This window comes from Petromyzon marinus, chromosome 4, assembly GCF_048934315.1.
Source record: "Petromyzon marinus isolate PM22_M1 ecotype Great Lakes invasive population chromosome 4, UKy_Petmar_22M1.pri1.0, whole genome shotgun sequence".
Taxonomy (NCBI): domain Eukaryota; kingdom Metazoa; phylum Chordata; class Hyperoartia; order Petromyzontiformes; family Petromyzontidae; genus Petromyzon; species Petromyzon marinus.
Window position 1 is genome coordinate 2,093,158 of NC_133670.1, and position 21,438 is coordinate 2,114,595.

Sequence of the window (21,438 nt, forward strand, 5' to 3'; positions counted from 1 at the left end):
GTGGGCAACAACAATGAGCAGCAACCACGAACGACGATGCCATGGCCCCGTGCCAGTATTTCCCTTTGTAACTACACTAAGCATTTCCCACTCCCCGGATTGAAGCCCTCCCCAAGACCGTGCCGGTCCACGGGAGTTGTGTGACCATACTTCACCACGCTGGTTCACGTATATATCTCCTGGTATAATTCAATAGCCGTTGGGCAATCCACTGATGAAGGTCTCGTCACACCTTGGATGTTTGCTAGCATACTTCCCCCGTCTGGCCGGAGAGCCTTAGTGCAGTGGGGATTCACTCACATAAAAAAACACAATTACCATCAGTGGCGGGTTTTATCTGAACTCGGGCCGATGAGTGGAGCCCACAATCAGCCGTGACGGAGGAAGGAACTCTGGTTGATAGCCAGAGTGCCCTGACCACTATACGTCTGTAGCCATCCCCCACATGGTGTGGTGGTGGGCCTCCTCTAAATCGACTCAGCCTCAAATGACTAAAGTACATTGTGCAGTGTGTAAACATCGCCACTGGGGAGTCAAAAGTGGCCGGGCGTGGTGCTGGTCCCCCAACTCCTCACGTGTTGTGCCGGCCTTCATAGGTGTTGCTCGCTAACAGCACTTGCCCCAAAGGTCTATTAAGGCTATACGGGGAGTCTTTGTCTTTAGTGGTATCCCTGGGTTTGATCTTAAACGAAGCGCATGGTGCACTCTAAATTGCATCCACTGCACAGACCATGGCAGTAGATGCGGAAACCTCATGCACAAATGGAACATTGAAAAAAACTGCAGTAGTGTGCGACTGTGGTCATCCAGAAAAGACCGAAAAACATATAACGACGCAATACTCCAATCCACAAATGCGAAGGAGACAATAAGAATAGATTTTGAACCCTTTCTAGCAATAAAATAGGTGTTAAAACACCAGATAGATGATACCCTTTTTAAGGCATCAAAAGGTATGTTTTGACACTGCCATAAATATCCCATAGACATGAAGGAGACATCGCAGCGATTTCCCTCCCGCTGCTCCTGACGCCGCTGTCTGGCTTGACCACCTGAATGTGAAAATGCAGCCGCTGTCTCTGCTGCTACATCGGCAGCCGTACGCAACGAATGTTGATGGGAGTGAATTCGCGTGCGGAGTGTGGGGGGGGGCACCGGGCGTGAGGGGTTTGGCCACTTGGTGGGGCCGCGGGTTTCCTTTGGCAGGGTAGCGGAAAGGGGTCTGCTGCCCTGGCTGCCCTGGCTGCCCTGGCTGCCCTGGCCAGCAGGCCCCTTTCCGCTGCCCTGGCTGCCCCCCCGGACTTCCAGTGACTGTTGCTCGCCGTTCGGTTACCATAGAGCACCGAGAGCTGGCGGTAAACACCGCGGCTTTGCCTGGCAGAGATCTTTATAATCGTATACAGTGCCCCTCGTGTGCAATGTCATGTTTATGGGATCAGTATGGTGGCAAGGCGCTGAGGTTTTAACGTAAATAGAGCACCCGGGTTGACATATTAGCGGGCCGTGAAAGCAGTCCTCTGGTATTAACCACGCCATTTGTCATGTGGCCCGTTTGAGCTATAACTTTTACGGTATAACGCGCGTTGTATTTAACTGCGCACGCAAGTTTCCACTAGCAATATCTACCGATTCATGACATGACCAAATAATATATACGTGGCCTAACCCACAAATGGGTTATGAATCGTACTAAATATTATTTGGGTCTTTCGGCAAAGGCACGTAGATGGGTCAAAGAAACTAACAAAAAACTACGACGATAGAACCAATCTACGTGACTTTACCGAAAGACCCAAAGAATTTGAAAATTGCAGTCACGAAAGATTTAAGTCAAGATTTGAATCGTAGTAAATATTGTATCTTAATGTTGTGTAGCAGCATCCGTAAAAAAGGAAAACTGGTGAGGTATGTAAAGTGATTCAGCCTCGTTAACATTGCAGACTGTCTCTCGCATGGTCTCCCCGTGGTCGCGTGGATTTTATTTTTTCTGTGGTTATTTTGGTTTTCCGCTCCCCATTTAGAATCAACATCCCCAAGCGTTTAGATTATTCGGCTGCTATAAATTTCCACGTGATGAGCCGGCTTCGCAGGGCTATCATGTGTGATAGATAGGTCGCTTCTGCAAAATAAGTTAACAGCTCAGTGGGCTTTACCTGGTAAGATATATATAAAAATAAGGTTGTTTAGTTTTATTTGAATGTTTTAAATTGATGTTTACCTTTCATATACTTTGCACTCTTGTCGTATTTTTTTTGCATTGTGTTGTTGTAACGTTCTGATTCGGCCCTACTTGACGTCTGTAAAAAAAAGAAAAGCGCGTTATAGCTCATCGGATTCCTCCAGTACAAATATTCTGCCGTGCGTGACCTGTGACCCGTGCGTGACCTGTGACCCTCTGCACGGGGGGCCCGCGGGGCTCTGGGGGGGGGGGCCCGCGGGGCTCTGGGGGGGGGGCCCGCTGGGTTCCGAGGGGGGGCCCGCGGATCTCTTTGAGCTACGAGCGCCCTTCGTGGCCCGGGCTCCCTGCTGACCCCTCACGCCCCACGCGGCCCGCACGTGGCGGAGGGAGCCCCGCCACGTGGTCAGTCTCCTCCTCCTCCACCACACCCCGCCCCTCCACCCCGCCCAGCGACCTTCAGCCCCGCCCCGCCCCCCCCACAAAACAAGTGGCTGTGACGTCGGCACGGAGCTTGTGCCAGGCTAGGTGCACTTCGAGGGCTGGCTCCCTTCCACACTCACAGCCCTTGTCAAAGCGCGCCGTCGTTCCGTGAGCAAAGGGGGGCAGCAGCGGGGGCAGCAGCGAGGGGGCAGCAGCGAGGGGGCAGCAGCAAGGGGGCAGCAAGGGGGCAGCAGCGAGGGGGCAGCAGCGAGGGGGCAGCAGCGAGGGGGCAGCAAGGGGGCAGCAGCGAGGGGGCAGCAGCGAGGGGGCAGCAGCGAGGGGGCAGCAAGGGGGCAGCAGCGAGGGGGCAGCAAGGGGGCAGCAGCGAGGGGGCAGCAGCGAGGGGGCAGCAGCGAGGGAGCAGCAGCGAGGGCAGCAGCAAGGGGGCAGCAGCGAGGGGGCAGCAGCGAGGGGGCAGCAAGGGGGCAGTAGCGAGGGGGCAGTAAGGGGGCAGCAAGGGGGCAGCAGCAAGGGGGCAGCAGCGAGGGAGCAGCAGCAAGGGGGCAGCAGCGGGGGGGCAGCAGCAGCGAGGGCTGTCTACTCACCGCCGCCCGGGGCACAGAGAAGTGTCTCACGCGCGCGCGTGCGTCCCGGCTGCGTGCTGCCCGGCCTCCCCCAGCCTGCCCCCGCTGGCGGGTCGCCGAGACGAGAGCTCCTGCTGCTGCTGCTGCCCTCCCGCCTGCTGCCCCGCTCAGCCACCGACGCAAGAGCAGCAACAACAACAACAACGGCGGTGGTGGTGGTGGCGGTCGAGGTGGTGGTGGCCGCGAGGCAAGCGACGTGGAGCGAAGTTTCACGCCGCGCGCCGCGGGGGGAGGGGCGCGGGGGTGTGGGAGGGGCGAGAGGGTGCGAGGGGGCGGGGTAAGGTGGGGAGGGGGGCGGGGCAGGGCCAGTTGAGAAGTGTCACGCGCGCCCGCGCGCTCCACGGGGGGAGGGCGGGGCGAGGTGGTTTGGGGGGGGGGGCTCCAGGAGCCCGCCACGTGCCACGTGCCGGCGTGCTGTGAATGTCGAGTCCGGTGTTGTTGTGCTGCTTGGCCATTCATTTCACCCAGCGGTTAACAGCTCGCGACGTCTCACGACTGCTTTATTGCTCGGCACGTGTCTTTGTGTGAGAAAGCAATGGCCCGTTCAACAACAAAACGTCACGCAATTACCGTTATACAGTGTGTATATATATTTTAAACTTGTTTTAACAACCCGAAAACAAATGGATCAAATTTCATGAACACAAGTTATGAGCGATGCTTATCTTGTGGAAAGCAGCGAGTAACCCAGTGAGTGGTTTCTGCCACACGTGGACACCCAGTGGGTGAACGGTCGCCCCCACGTAGCGGTGCTGGTGGAATGTGCCAAGCATCAGTTCCTGTCGAGGCCAAATGAAGCTTGACAAGACTTTTAGGTAGGCCTTGCTACGTAAACGATTCCAAGTGTGTGTTGACTTTTCCTTCGCTGTAACAGTATTACATCTGAGAGCCAAGAACCATCTTCGTTCAAATCCACCTCTGAGATTCAGATTTTAACTTGGAGATCTATGGTGGGCTTAACATGTCAGTAGGCGGTTCAAGACTTACAATTTGTAGTAGAAATGTTCTCGGTAAATAATCTGAGCTCACAATGTATCTGACGAATAGATACAGTCTCGTGTAAGGTGGTGATATTTCCGTTATGGGCGCCACGGTGGCGAGATGTTAACTGCTTCGACCGGTATGCAGGAGGTCGTGGGTTCGATCTCGACCCTGACGCTTCTATATTTGGAGTTTGTTCTCCCTGTGATCGCATGGACTTTTCTCCGGATCCTCCGGTTTTTGCTTCCACATTTAGAAATATGCGTTTAGAGTATTTGGCTGATATCAATTGTCACATAAGCCACTTCGTTGAGCTATCGTTTGTGGCCAGATCGCTTTTAAAAAAAAGAGCTATATAGCTCAGTGGGCCTTTCCTGGAAAAAAATATAGTTTCGTTTAACTTTTGATCGTTTCTGCAAGGTCAATGTTAACCGTGGTTGAGAACGTTCCTTGTGTCACCATGTTCAGTGTGCCATTGCTCCACCTTGCATGTATCTTTTTGCACTAATTGATCTGATACAAGATTCTAAAAAGACACCAATAAACGTGGCTCGGGATACAGGAAAGATAAATCTTCAGATAACGTGAAGCATTTCTTACAAGTTTATTCCGACATGTCCAGAGTTTGCTTGTGTTGAAGCAATGCTGCTGAACTTATGCACTCCCAGATAGGCCATGTAACTTGATGGGATGGGTACAAAACACTTTAATTTTTTACAGAGATATGCAGGCGTATTATCTGCTGATTAATGTATTTCTCAATAACGCTAATTGGTGCTACTCCTTAGAGTAGCAATATGCTTCTCACCTTACATGGCTGTAAATCAGAGGGATTCTATCCTGTGCTGTACATTAGAAATAATCCTAAGCAACGCACTTCATGTGAACTATCGAAATCATTATTGTATCGTATATCATTCATACTGAGTTTTGCAGTAAATAGAAGAACAATACTCAAAGTGACTGCCCACGTCAACATGCCTCCAACGTTTAGCGCAACACTCGAATACAGTCGTCATATCCATCGTGGGAAGAAAGGTGGATTGTGTCGCAGACCCGTTAACCCTTTGTCAGGGAGAGACATAAACAAATAGACGAAAAATATTTTCCCGTATTGAAATGTCTGGACCTGAAAACAAAATTTACCTGTACAAGGATACGGGTAGACCGTATGGGTTGACACGGTATGGTGTCGGATCAAGTCGAATGGACAAGAGAGTCGATGCCGACCAAAGCGTGAGACCCTGAAGACACGCGGTGCCCATAATTTTGCGGGACAAATGTGTTCGGGAAAGGGTAAACGCGAAGCGGCCCAGCAATTGACCGCCTCCACAGGGAGAGTTCCACAAGGCGGGCTTTGGCCTAAGCTAATGTTTCCCTATTGAGAATTCAAATCCTTTAAGGAGCCACAATCAACTTACAAACAAAAATGAGCAAAGACAAGCTTGACTGTAGTATAGTCGACTTGGGCAAATATTTGAAACATGATTCTGAGCGCAAAGGGATGATAGATGAAAGTGGTGTACAGTATAGGAATTTCATGTTCATGGCCACAATAGTAATATTGCATTTCCCTATCGCCATATTAACGTTTACACCATTGGAAACCTCATTTGCCAGTAACAAAATATGATGATTGGTTTTTTACCCTTTTATCTGGCAACAAAACTGACACCTTTTTTTACAAGGAGTCATGTTTACATTGACCACAATACCTGCGGTCGGAACGCAAAAAAAAACAACTCTGATAATGTATGCACTGTCCTTGAAATTGATTGGTCCACACCCAAGACAGCTTTCTTTAGAGCCTCGTCTCACATGGTGTTGGACCAGAAGACGCCAAAAGGACAGTGCATACATTATCAGAGTTGTTGTTTTTTGTGTGCGTTCCGACCGCAGGTATTGTGGTCAATGTAAACATGACTCCTTGTAAAAAAAGGTGTCAGTTTTGTTGCCAGATAAAAGGGTAAAAAAACAATGATCATATTTTGTTACTGGCAAATGAGGTTTCCAATGGTGTAAATGCTTACCCGAGCTCTCATACTCTGATGGTGCATTGCCTTTGAGTTGTGTGACGCCTTTTGGCGTCTTCTGGTCCAACACCATGTGAGACGAGGCTCTAAAGAAAGCTGTCTCGGGTGTGGACCAATCAATTTCAAGGACAGTGCCACATACATTATCAGAGTTGTTTTTTGTTTGCGTTCCGACCGCAGGTATTGTGGTTAATGTAAACATGACTCCTTGTCAAAAAGGTGTCAGTTTTGTTGCCAGATAAAAGGGCAAAAAAACAATTATCATATTAATGTTGTTAACACGTTCAAGGCGATGTAAGGTGGCTTCCTGGGTACGTTTATGAAATAGCTACTGGGCTGTGGTGCTTGAGGTAATGGCTCATTGGGGTGTGTGGCAGCTTGAGTATACTAGGCTTTGCTTCCCCATTTGCCTAACCCAATAATCGGATGTTGACAACACCAGCTGACTGATTTAAAAAAAAGGAGGGCCGTGAAATATTAATCTTTTTTGTTCATTCTTTAACGAGGTCTCGGTAAAATATATTTACAAGTGTCAATGTACAGAAGGGAAGTGTTTTGCAATGGAGTTGATGCTTAAAAAAGAGCACTTTCATGGAAATGCACCCATTTACCCAGAAAAGAGTAATAACCTGGAGGTACAGACGTTTCGAGTTTGTCAGCCTCGCCATATTTACATTTTTCTCGGTCACAAGTTGGAAATTCACAATAAAGTAAAGTGTCCATACGTAGAAACAAAAGACGTGTGCACGCTTGACCATACATTCTGGACATTTCTGCAAACACTGCACTGTTGGGAAACGTAATTTGTTCATTGCTGCACGAGTATTAAAACATGGATCTGCCAAGTTATGTGCCCAATGGCACAGCTGCACCCTGCTGCATGGATGAAATCTCAATAGCACCATATGTAAGCGGGCCAAAATAATATTTCACTTTATCACGCGTAGTTTCATATTCACAATGGTATATACAGCACAACCGAAATACATCACGTTATTCTTCATAAAAATTGAGGATTGTTTTTTTTTTCTCAGCACTTCCAGGGTTAGTGGAATTGCATTCGTGCATTTCTTGCACAAACTTCTCATCGTACAAAATTGAAGGGGCTGCATTAGCAGTGGGGCACAGGCACAAGCCAAACAAAAAAAAACTTGTCCACCGTCATAACGAACTGTACCACATCAGCACAATATACAGCGCTGTGAGCAAATGATCCATATGACCATTTTACAAGACGTTAGCCTACAATGTTACATTTCTGCTATAACACAGTGCTAATGACGCAGGTGATGCTATTTGGTTTGTGTTTAAATGCCATACATAGGTTGTTATTTTGCTATATGTATAAACACCTTTGGGATAAATAAAAAAAAGTATCAGAAATTTTCCAGCATCTAAACACCAAAATGTATAAAGATGCTAATATATGCTAAAACGGGTGAGTCTCATGTCAAAACCAAAGTTCACTATGTTGGCCGTTGCTCCTTTTTGATAATTTTCCCATTCACGCTGTAAGCGTGGGCGTGTAACACAATTTACTTTAATGTAACAAAACAACGAAATGTTGCCTAAAATCAATTGATGCATTTCAGTAGCTGATATGTAAACCGTGAGTGAGTGCGAATGGCATTCCAGGAGGTATAATGTGATTTGACCAATGAGTAACTCGAAGCGGCAGTGGCTCTGGATGGCTTGAATCGGGTATCCCGCCCATCTTCACCGCCGACTTTCAGCCACACCCAGCCGGTTGGGCACCTTTCAGAATAAAAACGAGAACCACGTGGCAGTCTTCCTCCTTCATCCGCCGCTTGGTGTTTGTCAGGTGGAAGATCTTGCTCGGTCAGTTCCAGTGCTGGCAATGTCCCTATTCCCCTAAGGCGCCTCGTGCCACACAGTGTCCACGTTCGGGGGAGCGGGGAGCCGTTGAGGTGCACGGCAACAGCTTGGCTCCAGTGTGGCTGCTGGGTCACGCCTCGTGGCCATTGGATGCAGGGGCTGCCTGGGTCTGGTGGTTGGTTTCGTCCTTCTGTGGGGGCCTCTTGCGGTGGAAAAAGCCCACCTTGTAGGCCAAGATGGAGAAACATAAACACCGGAATGTATAACACAGTATAGTCATTACTTGAGGCAGTCTGTGTATTGTGAGTATTTTCTATTTTGGGAGTCTCTGGCAATAACTGGTTCCCAAATCGTTGGATGACCTTAAGTGTATAGAAGAGGAAGTGTCGTTATTATTTTTTTAATTCCATCTTTCAAAGCTCTCACTTTCCCCAAGTGTGTGAGTTCTCATGGGCAATGCAAGTTTTGATCACATATCTGTGATTGGACTCCTCGTAACACCGTGACCTTAGAGGTCAATGTTAAATAAAATTGGCCTCAAAACAGTGTCTCTATAAACAACCAACATTCGACTTTGCGAAGGTTTTGTCAAAAATGAAGAATGAGCCCAACGTTCAAGAAGCTGCCAGCATGTAAACTTCGCAACAAACGCCTCAATCTCTGCCTCACAAGTCACAAGTACAAGCGAAGATGAACAAAATTCTGCCGTACGTTACACACAGCATACATGACACTGCGACAGTACTGCGGTGCATTTCACGGACCGAATATCGCAACAACATTGCTGCATGATGCACATGCATCGATGCACTGCTCAGCAATCAGTGTATATGTACACACACTTTAATTATAATGTCTTATCGTATATTTGCATAGCGCCATTATCCCAGGTGCTCTACAAGAGTTATGAGTGGTACAATGAAGGTAGCTAAAAGTGGTACGGTGAACAGGGATTGGGGCATGGGGAGGGAGGTTAGTGGGTACTGGAATTACGGTGGGTAACCTAGGGATGGAGGGAAGGATGGGGCCCCGGGAGAAGAGGTGGGGGTCGTGAGCGAGGAGCGGAAATGAAGACAGGGAGGGTGCTGATCGCTTAATGTGGAAGGGGAAGTTTGTTGCAGTGCAAGGGGGCAAGTCGGGAAAAGGAGCGGAAACGGTGGATTGTGCACAAGGAGAGGGGAGAGCGGTTATGAGTAAGAGAGACTGAGAGCGGGCGGGAGGGGACATGCAGCTATACATAGTTTAACATACATGCTTTGTAAAAATAAGGGAATGCCACATTAAATGAGAGAGCTACCATTACAACCTAACAGTTTAAACATTATGAATTACGTTAATATTTTCAGAAACACTGTACTTTTTTTTACAACTTCACCAGGTTAATACACAAACTGTTGATTTACAATTGCGTCTGTTTATTAATATGGCTGAATCTTATCCAATTCTTGTTAATTAACTGTTAAACATACTGAATATCAATTATAAGTTACTGCAATTTACTTCCAGATATGAATGATGGGCTGCTGCTGCTGCTGTGATTCCCACTGGTCGTTTGCTAAAGGATGCCCCGCTCCCTTTTCATCTGAAATTCCAAATTGAGGTCTAAATCCCCACGCACACGGTCCACAGTCCTGAGAGTCGGTGTTTCCCAGCGTCAAAGGCATCTGAATATTCACCTCGCTTAGGTGGATTTGCAAGTGCATCGGACGTTCGCACGGGGGTCATAAACTTTGGCTGTGACAGCAGCCGGTATCGGAGTTTGCTTTCTCTCGTGTAAAAGGCCCCGATAGAAACGCGGATCTTGATTGACGCTCGTGATACCCACGTGCTCACTCGCGTAACTTGCAATGAACCTGCGGCAGACTAGCGAACCGATCGCGTCGATTCCTGGGCTACTGGAGCAGGAAAAGGGAAGCGCCGTCGACGTTGGCCCCTTCCCTGCAGGACCTACGGTTGGTTTGCCGAGTGCCAGCTGGCCGCTGTGCGTGCGCGTGCTCACCAGCAGCAAGGTAGCGGTTATAGACGGTAGGGTAGCGGTTATAGACGGTGGGGTAGCGGTTATAGACGGTAGGGTAGTGGTTATAGACGGTAGGGTAGTGGTTATAGACGGTAGGGTAGCGGTTATAGACGGTAGGGTAGCGGTTATAGACGGTAGGGTAGCGGTTATAGATGGTAGGGTAGTGGTTATAGACGGTAGGGTAGCGGTTATAGACGTAGTGTAGCGGTTATAGACGGTAGGGTAGTGGTTATAGACGGTAGGGTAGCGGTTATAGACGTAGGGTAGCGGTTAGCGCTCTGTGCTACGAACCGGGCGACCCGAGTTGGGATTCCTGCTCACGGCCAACACTAGGGACATTTATCTGAATCGGTGCTGGGCCTCCATAAGTCGACTGGGCCTCAAATGTCGCCACTTGGGAGACAAAGGCGGCCGGGCATGGTGTTGGCCACCCACCCCCTCGTGTGCCGTGCTCACTAACAGAACTTTCGCCAACAGTATGTTAAGGCTCTGCGGGTGATCTTTGTCTTAGTGCTCACCATCCACATGGCGAAGACGAGCAGGGAGAGCAGCAGCAGCCCCGAGAAGACGGCGAGCAGCACGGCCCAGAAGGGCAGCGGCAGACTCGAGTCAGAGCGGGCCCACAGCACCTTGCTCTGTACCTGCAGTGCACAATCATTCATTCATCACGCAGAGTCAGGGAATTACCGCTGTGTTACACGTGTGACCTCTTGCGACAGCATTCGCTGAAACTGCTTTTTGCTGCCATACACCGGCGTCTCGAGTGATTTGTTTGATCCACGTGTCACGGGGGGGGGGGGGGGCGCCATTCCTTTACGGGGGGTCGCAGTCCACTTCAAACGTTCACCGCCAACTAAAGTGCGCGATTTGCTGCAGGAAGTTGTGCGTCAAGACGGGGCGACGTGTCCAGAAAGTGACAGCCGTCTCCTTCCTCGAACTAAGCTCTCAATCACTAGGAGACCGGTCGCAGATGCAACAGTGACATTTCTGACGACGTCGAACCATCGGATGCCAAGAAGGCGTCTTTGGCATTGCATGTGGAAGGACCGCCGCCAATCCAAATCAGTGTCCCTGAAAACCCCCGCTCTTGATAAAAACAACATGGGTGCCGTGAAGCAGAAGTTTTGACACGACAGCCTCAATGTAGCGGAATAATAACCCCGATAAAACCTTTATTGTGAGGCAATGTGAAGCTTTAGTGGAATAACACTTTTCACTGATTTAACATGTCAGAAGGGAATAATGGACCGAACAAAAATCTGTTGAATATATTCACGAAACGTTTACACACCAGTGAATGCGCCAACAACTGCCCAAGCTCTGCGATCCTCTATATTAAGGTGTTTTCAGCCAATGTATGAGCATTTGTACATAATACCCACTCGTACACCCCTTAGCGCTGTTGCAACCGAAATTCAGGCCAGCCCACAAACCAATGTCGGAACTCTGAAGATTTGTGCTCCTGCCCCAAGTTTCCAGTCAACTCCATGGAGCTTGGGCAGTTGTTGGCGCATTCACTGGTGTGTAAACGTTTCGTGAATATATTCAACAGATTGGAGTTGACTGGAAACTTCATGGAGTTGACTGGAAACTTGGAAGCGAGCGGTGCGGACAGAGCAACGTGAGGTCCGTGCTCGCGGGGTTCTGTGGCTCACTCATGGGAAGGAGAGGTGAGGAGCTGCTTACCACCACGCTGCCGCTGGGGTACTCTGCGGGCTTTATTCGGTAGGGCACCTGCAGCACGTCGAACCTGGCCAAGGCCTGGATGGAAAACTTCTGGTTTTCTCTCTGTCATTGCGTGTGAGGAGACAAACAGGGGCACGGATGAGTGCGACCAGGCGAATTATTCACGAGGCAATCACAAAACCTCCTGCACCTCCGATTGGCAACGGTTGGCTACGTGCGGTCTGAAAGATGTTTAACATACAAAACTTGGAATGCTGAAGAATGTTTTTAAAATCTCAAAGTATAGTTATTTTCTAAATTGCACGTGTGCCAATGACCAAGTTTCCAAATCACTTGTTTATTCAAATGAATTTACTTTAAATCTAAAGAATTCTGAAAGTAGATTTGACAAATTCAAATGTATAAGAACCATCGACTAAATCCAGCACACGGCGCCAGTAGTAGCCACTGAAGAAAAAACAATTACGTTTTGGACAACGGTAAGTTACTCATTCGAACAAAAACAGGGGGATTTTTTATTCATTTAAGTTATATTTCCGACTTCTCGTGACATCAGGTTGGGGCACAGCAGCTCCTTACGTAACAATGTTTAACTTCAGCAAGGAGATCTTAGTGATCTACCTCGACAAACAAGTTTGAATCATCAACAGCAAGTAGTCACACAACGATGAATTTGTGAATGGAGGGGCACAGAAACACAAGAAAGTCTCTGGGATTTTCCACGGGTGTGGATAAGATATAGGCGTGACTCCAGCTGCTCTCGGATGGGGGAGGTGGGGGGGCAGTACAGCTGCTGTGTAGGGGGCCACCGTAACAGTGATTCACCGCTAAGCAGAGTGAACTTGGCTGGGCCAGAGTAACATCTGTTGGTGCAGAGCCCATCCCAAGCACCCCCTAGCACCGGCCATGATAAGAGACGAGGTTGTACGAATGTCTTTGTGTGCAGCTCTGCGGTGCAAGTGACATCAGACGGCTACGAATTTGCTGCCTGCAATATGAGGAGAGTACAGTTTCCCAAGCATGTGCTTCGCTCGCCTATCTGCACGTGGCACACGCAACTCACGCCGAGCACTCTCGCTGACGTGAAATAAGCAATATCAAGGCTCAGCCTTGGCATCTCACTCATCAACGAGCAATTTCCCCGCGGCGACGAAGCTTGAGCACCTGCGTCGCATGGCTCAACACCTACGTGTGTTTACGGCGGCGACACGTGCAGTGATGTCACTAAGCCCTCAACTTAACATGACAACGCCGGACTAGTTTGTTAAATGCGATTGTAAAAGCGGGTCCATGTGCTGAAGAGGAATAACTCTAATGGTTTGTTTTTATCCACTCGGTTCATTATGCTCCCACATTCAAACACAACGTCTCACAATTTTTGAGCTAAAACGTTGAGCTGAAATGGTAACGTTTGACATGATTTTTCTTCAAAAGTGCTTGGGGATTTAATTTGCAGAAGATATAATTTAAGTTTATTTTCCATAGTTACACGTGAGTATTACTACAGCACATGCACTCGGGGAGTAATTTAATTATCAATCACGAAGAAGATTCATCATATATACATTGATAATTCATATGATAGGTAAGTCAAGGATTGTCAACCAAAATAATCTACTCAAAATATTCCTGAATTGCCTTAAAATTAATAAATAATTCCAGAATGGCCATGCAACTCAACATCGAATTTGCCTTAAAATTAATAAATAATTCCCGAATGGCCATGCAACTCAACATCGAATTTGCCTTAAAATTAATAAATAATTCCAGAATGGCCATGCAACTCGACATCGAATTTGCCTTAAAATTAATAAATAACTCCAGAATGGCCATGCAACTCAACATCGAATTTGCCTTAAAATTAATAAATAATTCCAGAATGGCCATGCAACTCAACATCGAATTTGCCTTAAAATTAATAAATAACTCCAGAATGGCCATGCAACTCAACATCGAATTTGCCTTAAAATTAATTATTAATTCCAGAATGGCCATGCAACTCAACATCGAATTTGCCTTAAAATTAATTAATCATTCCAGAATGGCCATGCAACTCAACATCGAATTTGCCTTAAAATTAATAAATAACTCCAGAATGGCCATGCAACTCAACATCGAATTTGCCTTAAAATTAATTATTAATTCCAGAATGGCCATGCAACTCAACATCGAATTTGCCTTAAAATTAATTAATCATTCCAGAATGGCCATGCAACTCAACATCGAATTTGCCTTAAAATTAATAAATAACTCCAGAATGGCCATGCAACTCAACATCGAATTTGCCTTAAAATTAATAAATAATTCCAGAATGGCCATGCAACTCAACATCGAATTTGCCTTAAAATTAATTAATAATTCCAGAATGGCCATGCAACTCAACATCGAATTTGCCTTAAAATTTATTAATAATTCCAGAATGGCCATGCAACTCAACATCGAATTTGCCTTAAAATTAATTAATAATTCCAGAATGGCCATGCAACTCAACATCGAATTTGCCGAGCCGTCCCAGGATTGCCAACCAATTGGTTCGGCCAGTGCCGGATTAAGCTAGTGCAGGGCCTGTAGCATATCTTATAAAGGGACCCTAAATAAAAAAACATAAATATTAAAAGACAATTTTTTGCTTACATAGTAAAGTAATTGTATTTTTTAATTTGCTAAAAGTCAGATAATACGACAAATCGCTCACCTTAAACACCCAGTCGTTCATAAACGTTGAAGGCAGTGTAGTACTATAGTAATAGAGCAAGTGCAGAATCACGGAACCGGAATTGATAGCTTGAAAGCATTTAGTGCGGGGCCCTTGAAAGTGCGGGGCCCGTAGCTACTACACATGTAGCTACTACATATGTAGCTACTACACATGTAGCTACTACACATGTAGCTACTACTACATATGTAGCTACTTTTGCTACGAGGGTAATCCGGCACTGGGTAGGGCCCATCGGTAGAAGGGAAGCTGGCCAAGGAGAAATATTTCTCCTGCCTCAGCAGTTCTCCTGCTGTATTTTTTCACCTGACGATTGCTTGTGTTGCGATCGAAAGGTCGTGATTTTTTTTTTCTACGTGACTTTACCGAAAGACCCAAAGAGTATTAATTCCTGCAGTCACGAAAGCTTTAAGTCAAGATTGAAGGAACAAAGTGAATCGTTGCATTGCCAGACGATGAGGAATTGTGACAACATAGGGACGGTCTTCATCCAGCAGTGGATAAGTCACGTCTCATAAGCATTACCAACACACGCCGACTGGTATCTCACTCAGACCAATCAGTGACCATGTAGGCTCTGCCGTTAAAATAAACATATTCTCCTGTGCTGCATTGTGCATTCCGGCCACACTGAACCGTTTAGGAGGCCCCTTATGGCGGAGGCTGCCGTTTGTTGTGTTGTCCAGCAGGTGGCGCTCGAGTTCCATAATAGAACTTGCATTGAGATAATAAGGCTGACGGTTGGCATATTTACAATTCACAATTCGATTCAAACGAGTGCAATTTATTCTAATTTTAAAATTGCACGTGGACTTACAGCTCGCTTTAAACTCGTATCACACTACTCGCAAAGGGGAAAAATAACAATTTACACGTCCTTGATATTTTGTGATCGTGGAATGCTTTGATGTTATTTGCCTTGAAAAATACCTTCCAAGCTTAATGGGCTTTACTCGAGAAATGCAACTTCTGAACGTGTTTAATAAATGAATGTGGGACACAGTGAATATCTTAAATGACACAGTGAATATAATTTAAGCCAGGCTGTGAATACATGCAAAGCCAGCCTCAATTGTGGATTGAGATAATGCTGCCTGGGAATTGAATAATCAGCTAAAACAACGCAGAGTGTAACTCGTACTGGCCAAACATCCCAATTCTGAGAAAGTGCCTGCAAATTACTCAATTGGCATTGCATGTAGGGCAGGACCCTCTTGAAAGAGAGTGTTGAGGATCAGTAAGTCTCTGCTTGGTAAACAAGCGTAACAATTATAATGGAATGCCGATAGAATCCAACCATGGCATCACCTGTCCAGATAAGACATACGATTACATGAAATTACGTACGTGATAAATGGTATATATCACGTAAGTATAAGCACTGCCACGCCTGCACAATACAAATGTAAAAGATGAATAGTAAACATTTTTTATCATACAACCGTTTTCCATCTCGGCTCGCACGTCGATCTTCAAGCAGCCTGTAGCTGTCCGATGCGGCAGGAGCGAGGTCAGTGGAAGGCCGGAATGGACCGGGGCCCTATAAAACCCTACGGGGGGGGGGGGCTTCTCACGAACCGGCCGTGCCTCACGGGGGCCTCGCTCACCTTGAGGAAGGTGTCGGCCCAGAGCCGGGCCCGCACCTTCAGCACGGCGCTCTCTCCCTTGTGCAGAACGCCCACGTCGCACCGCACGTGGGCACACTCCGCCCAGCTGCAATTCTGGCAGGGAACAAAGACAAAACAAAAGACATGAGATTCCCCCGTATAGACTTGACAGACTGTAGGGGCAAGTGCTGTTAGCGAGCACCTATGAAGGCCGGAATGGTACACGAGGGGGTGGGTGGCTAGCACCACGCCCGACCGCCTTTGTCTCCCCAGTGGCGATGTTTATACACCGCACCAGGTACTCATTTGAGGCTGAGTCGACCTAGGGGAGGCCCAGGACCGGTTCAGATAATCGTCACTGGGTGTAGGCCGTGAGCGGGAATCGAACCCGGGTCGTCAGATTCATAGCGCAGCGTAGCGCTAACCGCTACACTACTGCTCCCCACACATGCACACCCACCCACCTACACACACACACCCACCTACACACACACCCACCCACCTACACACACACCCACCCACCTACACACACACACACACGCGCGCGGCGGTAAAACATCCACCGGTGAAAAGTCCATCCGACGTCCGACCAGTGAAATCTACCCGACGACCTGGCCTGCAGGGTGTCTATACCCTTGTCCCACGCCCGTGCTTCAAGCTTGAACAGAATCATCGGAATCTTTATTTGTACTGGAGGAGGAGGAATCCGATGAGCTGTGAAGCTCTTTTTTCACGTATGTCCAGTTGGGGCGGGTCAGAAAGTTACAACAACAAACAATAAGAAAATACGATAGGCGTGCAAAGTACAGAAAACGTAAACGAATCACTACAAAAATATATCTATATAATGTTTATTTTACCAGGTAAAGCCCACTGAGCTATTAGTTTCTTTTTCAGAAGCGACCTGGCCACAAATGATAGCTAACGAAGTGGCTTGTCAGGTGGAAATTTATAGGAGCCAAATTATCTAAATAATCTAAATTCTTGTTGATTCTACATTGGGAGGGAAAGACCAGAGGACCTGGAGGGAAAAATCCACGCGACTAAGGGGAAGAGAGAGACATGCAAACTCCAAATATACAGGCATCAGGGTCGGGATCGAACCCCCGACCTCCTGCATACCAGGCAAAAACACTCACACAAAGGTGTGCAGCGTTGCATTTACAAAATCTCTCAACCCTATCCAGACCAGAAATGTGTGTGGCCATGTAGGTGTCAATACCACCAGCTCAAAGAGTTGAAAAAATGTGACCAACGCTATTTGTTTCCAGCCTGGATTCATGTTTCTGTTGTCTTTTAGAGAGTCGGGCCCACGTCGGACCCACGGCGTCGTGGCAGTGTCTGACCGAGTACGTTTGCAACGCTGTCGAGATCCCAGATTCAAGCCGAGGGTGGCCACTTCACGTCGGGCGTGTGTGGTGTCTCGTTTTTCTGGCGGGCCACACGGTCCGAGCTCGCAATTCGCAGTCAGAAGGTCGCGAGTTAAACCCTAATCGGGTGTTGACCTGACCTTTTATTCCTCTGGGGCTCAATAAAATGAGTACCACTTTGAAACTATGAACTAAACTATTGTTTTAAATGTTAGCAGGTAAAGCGCATTGAGCTATATCGCTGTTTTGCAGAAGCAACTTGGCCACAATTGATAGCGCAATGAAGTGGCTTATCATGTGGACGTTTATAGCAGCCAAATACTCTAAACGCATATTTCTAAATGTGGAGGGAAAAAAACGGAGGACCCGGAGAAAAATCCACGCAACTACGGGGAGATCATGCAAACTCCAAATATCCAGGCATCCGGGTCGAGATCAAAACCACGACCTCCTGTATACCGGGTAACATCTTGCCACTGCGGGGCCACATGAACGTTGCATTACGAATAGAGTCAACCTGCCACGTGAATGTGGAATATTCACTTCTGCTTAAACAGATGGGTCCTGTCCCAGATTCTCTTTGAGCGGTAAACCGCTTTGACTTATGTTTACTACAGCGTTTCGTAGCGTTATAAATTGTAACTTTCAACCAAGGAATATGAAAGGATACTAAAATGTCGGGTTTTACTCTGTATTTGGTTGAGTCCAGGTTGTGGAGTTTATTTGAAAGCCAGACAGAGAGGGAGAGAGAGGGGCACGGGTAAGATGGTTGTGAAGTGAAGTCCTATGATGGCGTGTCTTCCTTGTTCCCCAGTGTGGACTGTAAATGCTGTAGCAGATGGTTCTTGGATTTAAATCGCTTCAACCTTTGCCTAGAGTCAAACTGCACGTTAGGGATCCAAATGGTAAAACTGAACATACAAAATCCAAGCGGAAGGAATACACGGGCAAATTGTGGCCAATATTTTTTTTTTATATATCATCACAAGTGATTGATGATACGTTATTTAAATCCAAGCTGACATCGGATATGTGTTGTGCGCCGAATTTTTGCTTTTCCATGAGGAAACATTAATTCCTATTGCATTAAAACCCCATGAAGGAATGAATTAAAGCATAATTTGAACTACGGCGCACAACGTGATCCATCTGACATTCGAGCGAGCAACTGATTGGGGGGGGGGGTCACCAACGAATGGGTGCCGAATTTTAAGGACGACTGCGCAGCTTCTGAAGACCTCCCTGAAGAATGTCGTCGTCGTCTTTAGAAGTGTGCGCTCAGATCCTAAAGTTAGCATTACAAGACAAACAGGGCAGCTCAGTTGTTAAAAAAAAGTCTTCTCCTCAGGCCGTAGCTCTCCTTTCCCGTCGTCGTCCCAATCCTATCCGCGGTGGGCTCACAACACTCCAGGGAGGGAAGGAAGGCGCGTGTGTGTGCTTCAAATTACCGTGGCGGCATTTTAAAAGAGCCCATTGAACCGTCTGGCTTGTCTCTCAGCCTCAAGTGGGTGACCCTAAAAAAAGTCTCCCAGCTACACATGATAGACACAATTTCATGGCATTGGGCACTGTTAATGCCGAGAATTCGCAGTGTCGCTGTTCTGCGGTTTGAAACATTGACATAGGACATGCTTAACTGGAATGTCAATATTTAAATTATAGAAATGGAAAACGGGGAAAAAGATATCAATGATGACTTAACCTCCTTGGATATTTACACATTCCAGAGACAAGAATGCTCAGTAAACGTTAAAACAACTGCCACTTTACTCCCTCAAGAACATAAAATACCACTTCAATGTTTTGAACCTTTCACACAGTATTGCTTTTCGGCGTGTTTTTATTTTATTTTAGTATTTTACAACCAATTCCATGCCTATTGTATCATTGGCTTTGGTTCACAAAACAAAATGTATTACAATGAGGGAAAAAAGTATTTGATCCCCTGCTGATTTTGTACGTTTGCCCACTGACAAAGAAATGATCAGTCTATAATTTTAATGGTATGTTTATTTGAACAGTGAGAGACAGAACAACAACAACAACAACAAAATCCAGAAAAACGCATGTCAAAAATGTTATAAATTGATTTGCATTTTAATGAGGGAAAGAAGTATTTGGCCCCTCTGCAAAACATGACTTAGTACTTGGTGGCAAAACCCTTGTTGGTAATCACAGAGGTCAGACGTTTCTTGTAGTTGGCCACCAGGTTTGCACACATCTCAGGAGGAATTTTGTCCCACTCCTCTTTGCAGATCTTCTCCAAGTCATTAAGGTTTCGAGGCTGACGTTTGGCAACTCGAACCTTCAGCTCCCTCCACAAACTTTCTATGGGATTCAGGTCTGGAGACTGGCTAGGCCACTCCAGGACCTTAATGTGCTTCTTCTTGAGCCACTCCTTTTTTGCCTTGGCCGTGTGTTTTGGGTCATTGTCATGCTGGAATACCCATCCACGACCCATTTTCAATGCCCGGGCTGAGGGAAGGAGGTTCTCACCCAAGATTTGACGGTACATGGCCCCGTCCATCGTCCCTTTGATGCGGTGAAGTTGTCCTGTTCCCTTAGCAGAAAAACACCCCCAAAGCATAATGTTTCCACCTCCATGTTTGACGGTGGGGATGGTGTTCTTGGGATCATAGGCAGCATTCCTCGTCCTCCAAACACGGAGAGTTGAGTTGATGCCAAAGAGCTCCATTTTGGTCTCATCTGACCACAACACTTTCACCCAGTTGTCCTCTGAATCATTCAGATGTTCATTGGCAAACTTCAGACGGGCATGTATATGTGCTATCTTGAGCAGGGGGACCTTGTGGGCGCTGCAGGATTTCAGTCCTTCACAGCGTAGTGTGTTACCAATTGTTTTCTTGGTGACTATGGTCCCAGCTGCCTTGAGATCATTGACAAGATCCTCCCGTGTAGTTCTGGGCTGATTCCTCACCGTTCTCATTATGATTGCAACTCCACGAGGTGAAATCTTGCACGGAGCCCCAGGCCGAGGGAGATTGACAGTTCTTTTGTGTTTCTTCCATTTGCGAATAATCGCACCAACCGTTGTCACCTTCTCACCAAGCTGCTTGGCAATGGTCTTGTAGCCCATTCCAGCCTTGTGTAGGTCTACAATCTTGTCTCTGACATCCTTGGAGAGCTCTTTGGTCTTGGCCACGGTGGAGAGTTTGGAATCTGATTGATTGATTGCTTCTGTGGACAGGTGTCTTTTATACAGGTAACAAGCTGAGATTAGGAGCACTCCCTTTAAGAGTGTGCTCCTAATCTCAGCTCGTTACCTGTATAAAAGACACCTGGGAGCCAGAAATCTTTCTGATTGAGAGGGAGTCAAATACTTATTTCCCTCATTAAAATGCAAATCAATTTATAACATTTTTGACATGCGTTTTTCTGGATTTTGTCGTTGTTATTCTGTCTCTCACTGTTCAAATAAACCTACCATTAAAATTATATACTGATCATTTCTTTGTCAGTGGGCAAACGTACAAAATCAGCAGGGGATCAAAAAGTTTTTCCCTCACTATATCTGGAACTCTCGAGAGAGACATGGCAGAGTCTGAAATCGCGTTGGGAGTGATCTCGGGAGAGACGTCAAGCATTACCTCCCCAGAGGCCTTCTTCACCTCGGCCATGGAATGACTCCCTAAATGCTGTGCAAAAAAAGATCAGTGTCCCCATGCACAAACGAGTCTGGGTCAGTGTTCATCTCTGCCAGAACGCCTTAGCCATATGGTGGAAATTGCACATTCCTCTGACGGAGCCAGTCACGTCCGATTAGCACGGTTGGCTACGTACGGTGCAAAAGAAGTTCAACATACATACATTTCCCACAGTGATACTGATGTTACTGACCTCAAAGGGATACAATGTGATATACCTATACCGTGTTTAGAGACAGGCTAAACGAAATACTTCACCAAACTAAATGTATTAAATAGTATGT

The 21,438-nt window shown here is 46.9% G+C and overlaps 2 protein-coding genes across 3 annotated transcripts in view; both read right to left on the reverse strand.

The window, feature by feature from the left end:
• Positions 1–3,458, reverse strand: part of LOC116938839 (hyccin-like) — a 45,242-nt gene extending 41,784 nt beyond the window's left edge. For both annotated transcript variants that reach the window (XM_076054572.1, XM_076054561.1), the window contains exon 1: positions 3,205–3,458. The gene's annotated coding sequence lies outside the window, so the exon portion shown is untranslated. The remainder of the gene's footprint in view (positions 1–3,204) is intronic.
• Positions 3,459–4,804: 1,346 nt separating this feature from the next.
• Positions 4,805–21,438, reverse strand: part of LOC116938838 (integrin alpha-8-like) — a 135,639-nt gene continuing 119,005 nt past the window's right edge. Inside the window, exons 27-30 of the mRNA XM_032946541.2 lie at positions 16,120–16,233; positions 11,797–11,898; positions 10,629–10,751; positions 4,805–8,316 (exon numbers count right to left, since the gene is read on the reverse strand). Of these exons, the coding sequence (XP_032802432.2) occupies positions 8,224–8,316; positions 10,629–10,751; positions 11,797–11,898; positions 16,120–16,233 (432 nt within the window). The 3' untranslated portion in view covers positions 4,805–8,223. The remainder of the gene's footprint in view (positions 8,317–10,628; positions 10,752–11,796; positions 11,899–16,119; positions 16,234–21,438) is intronic.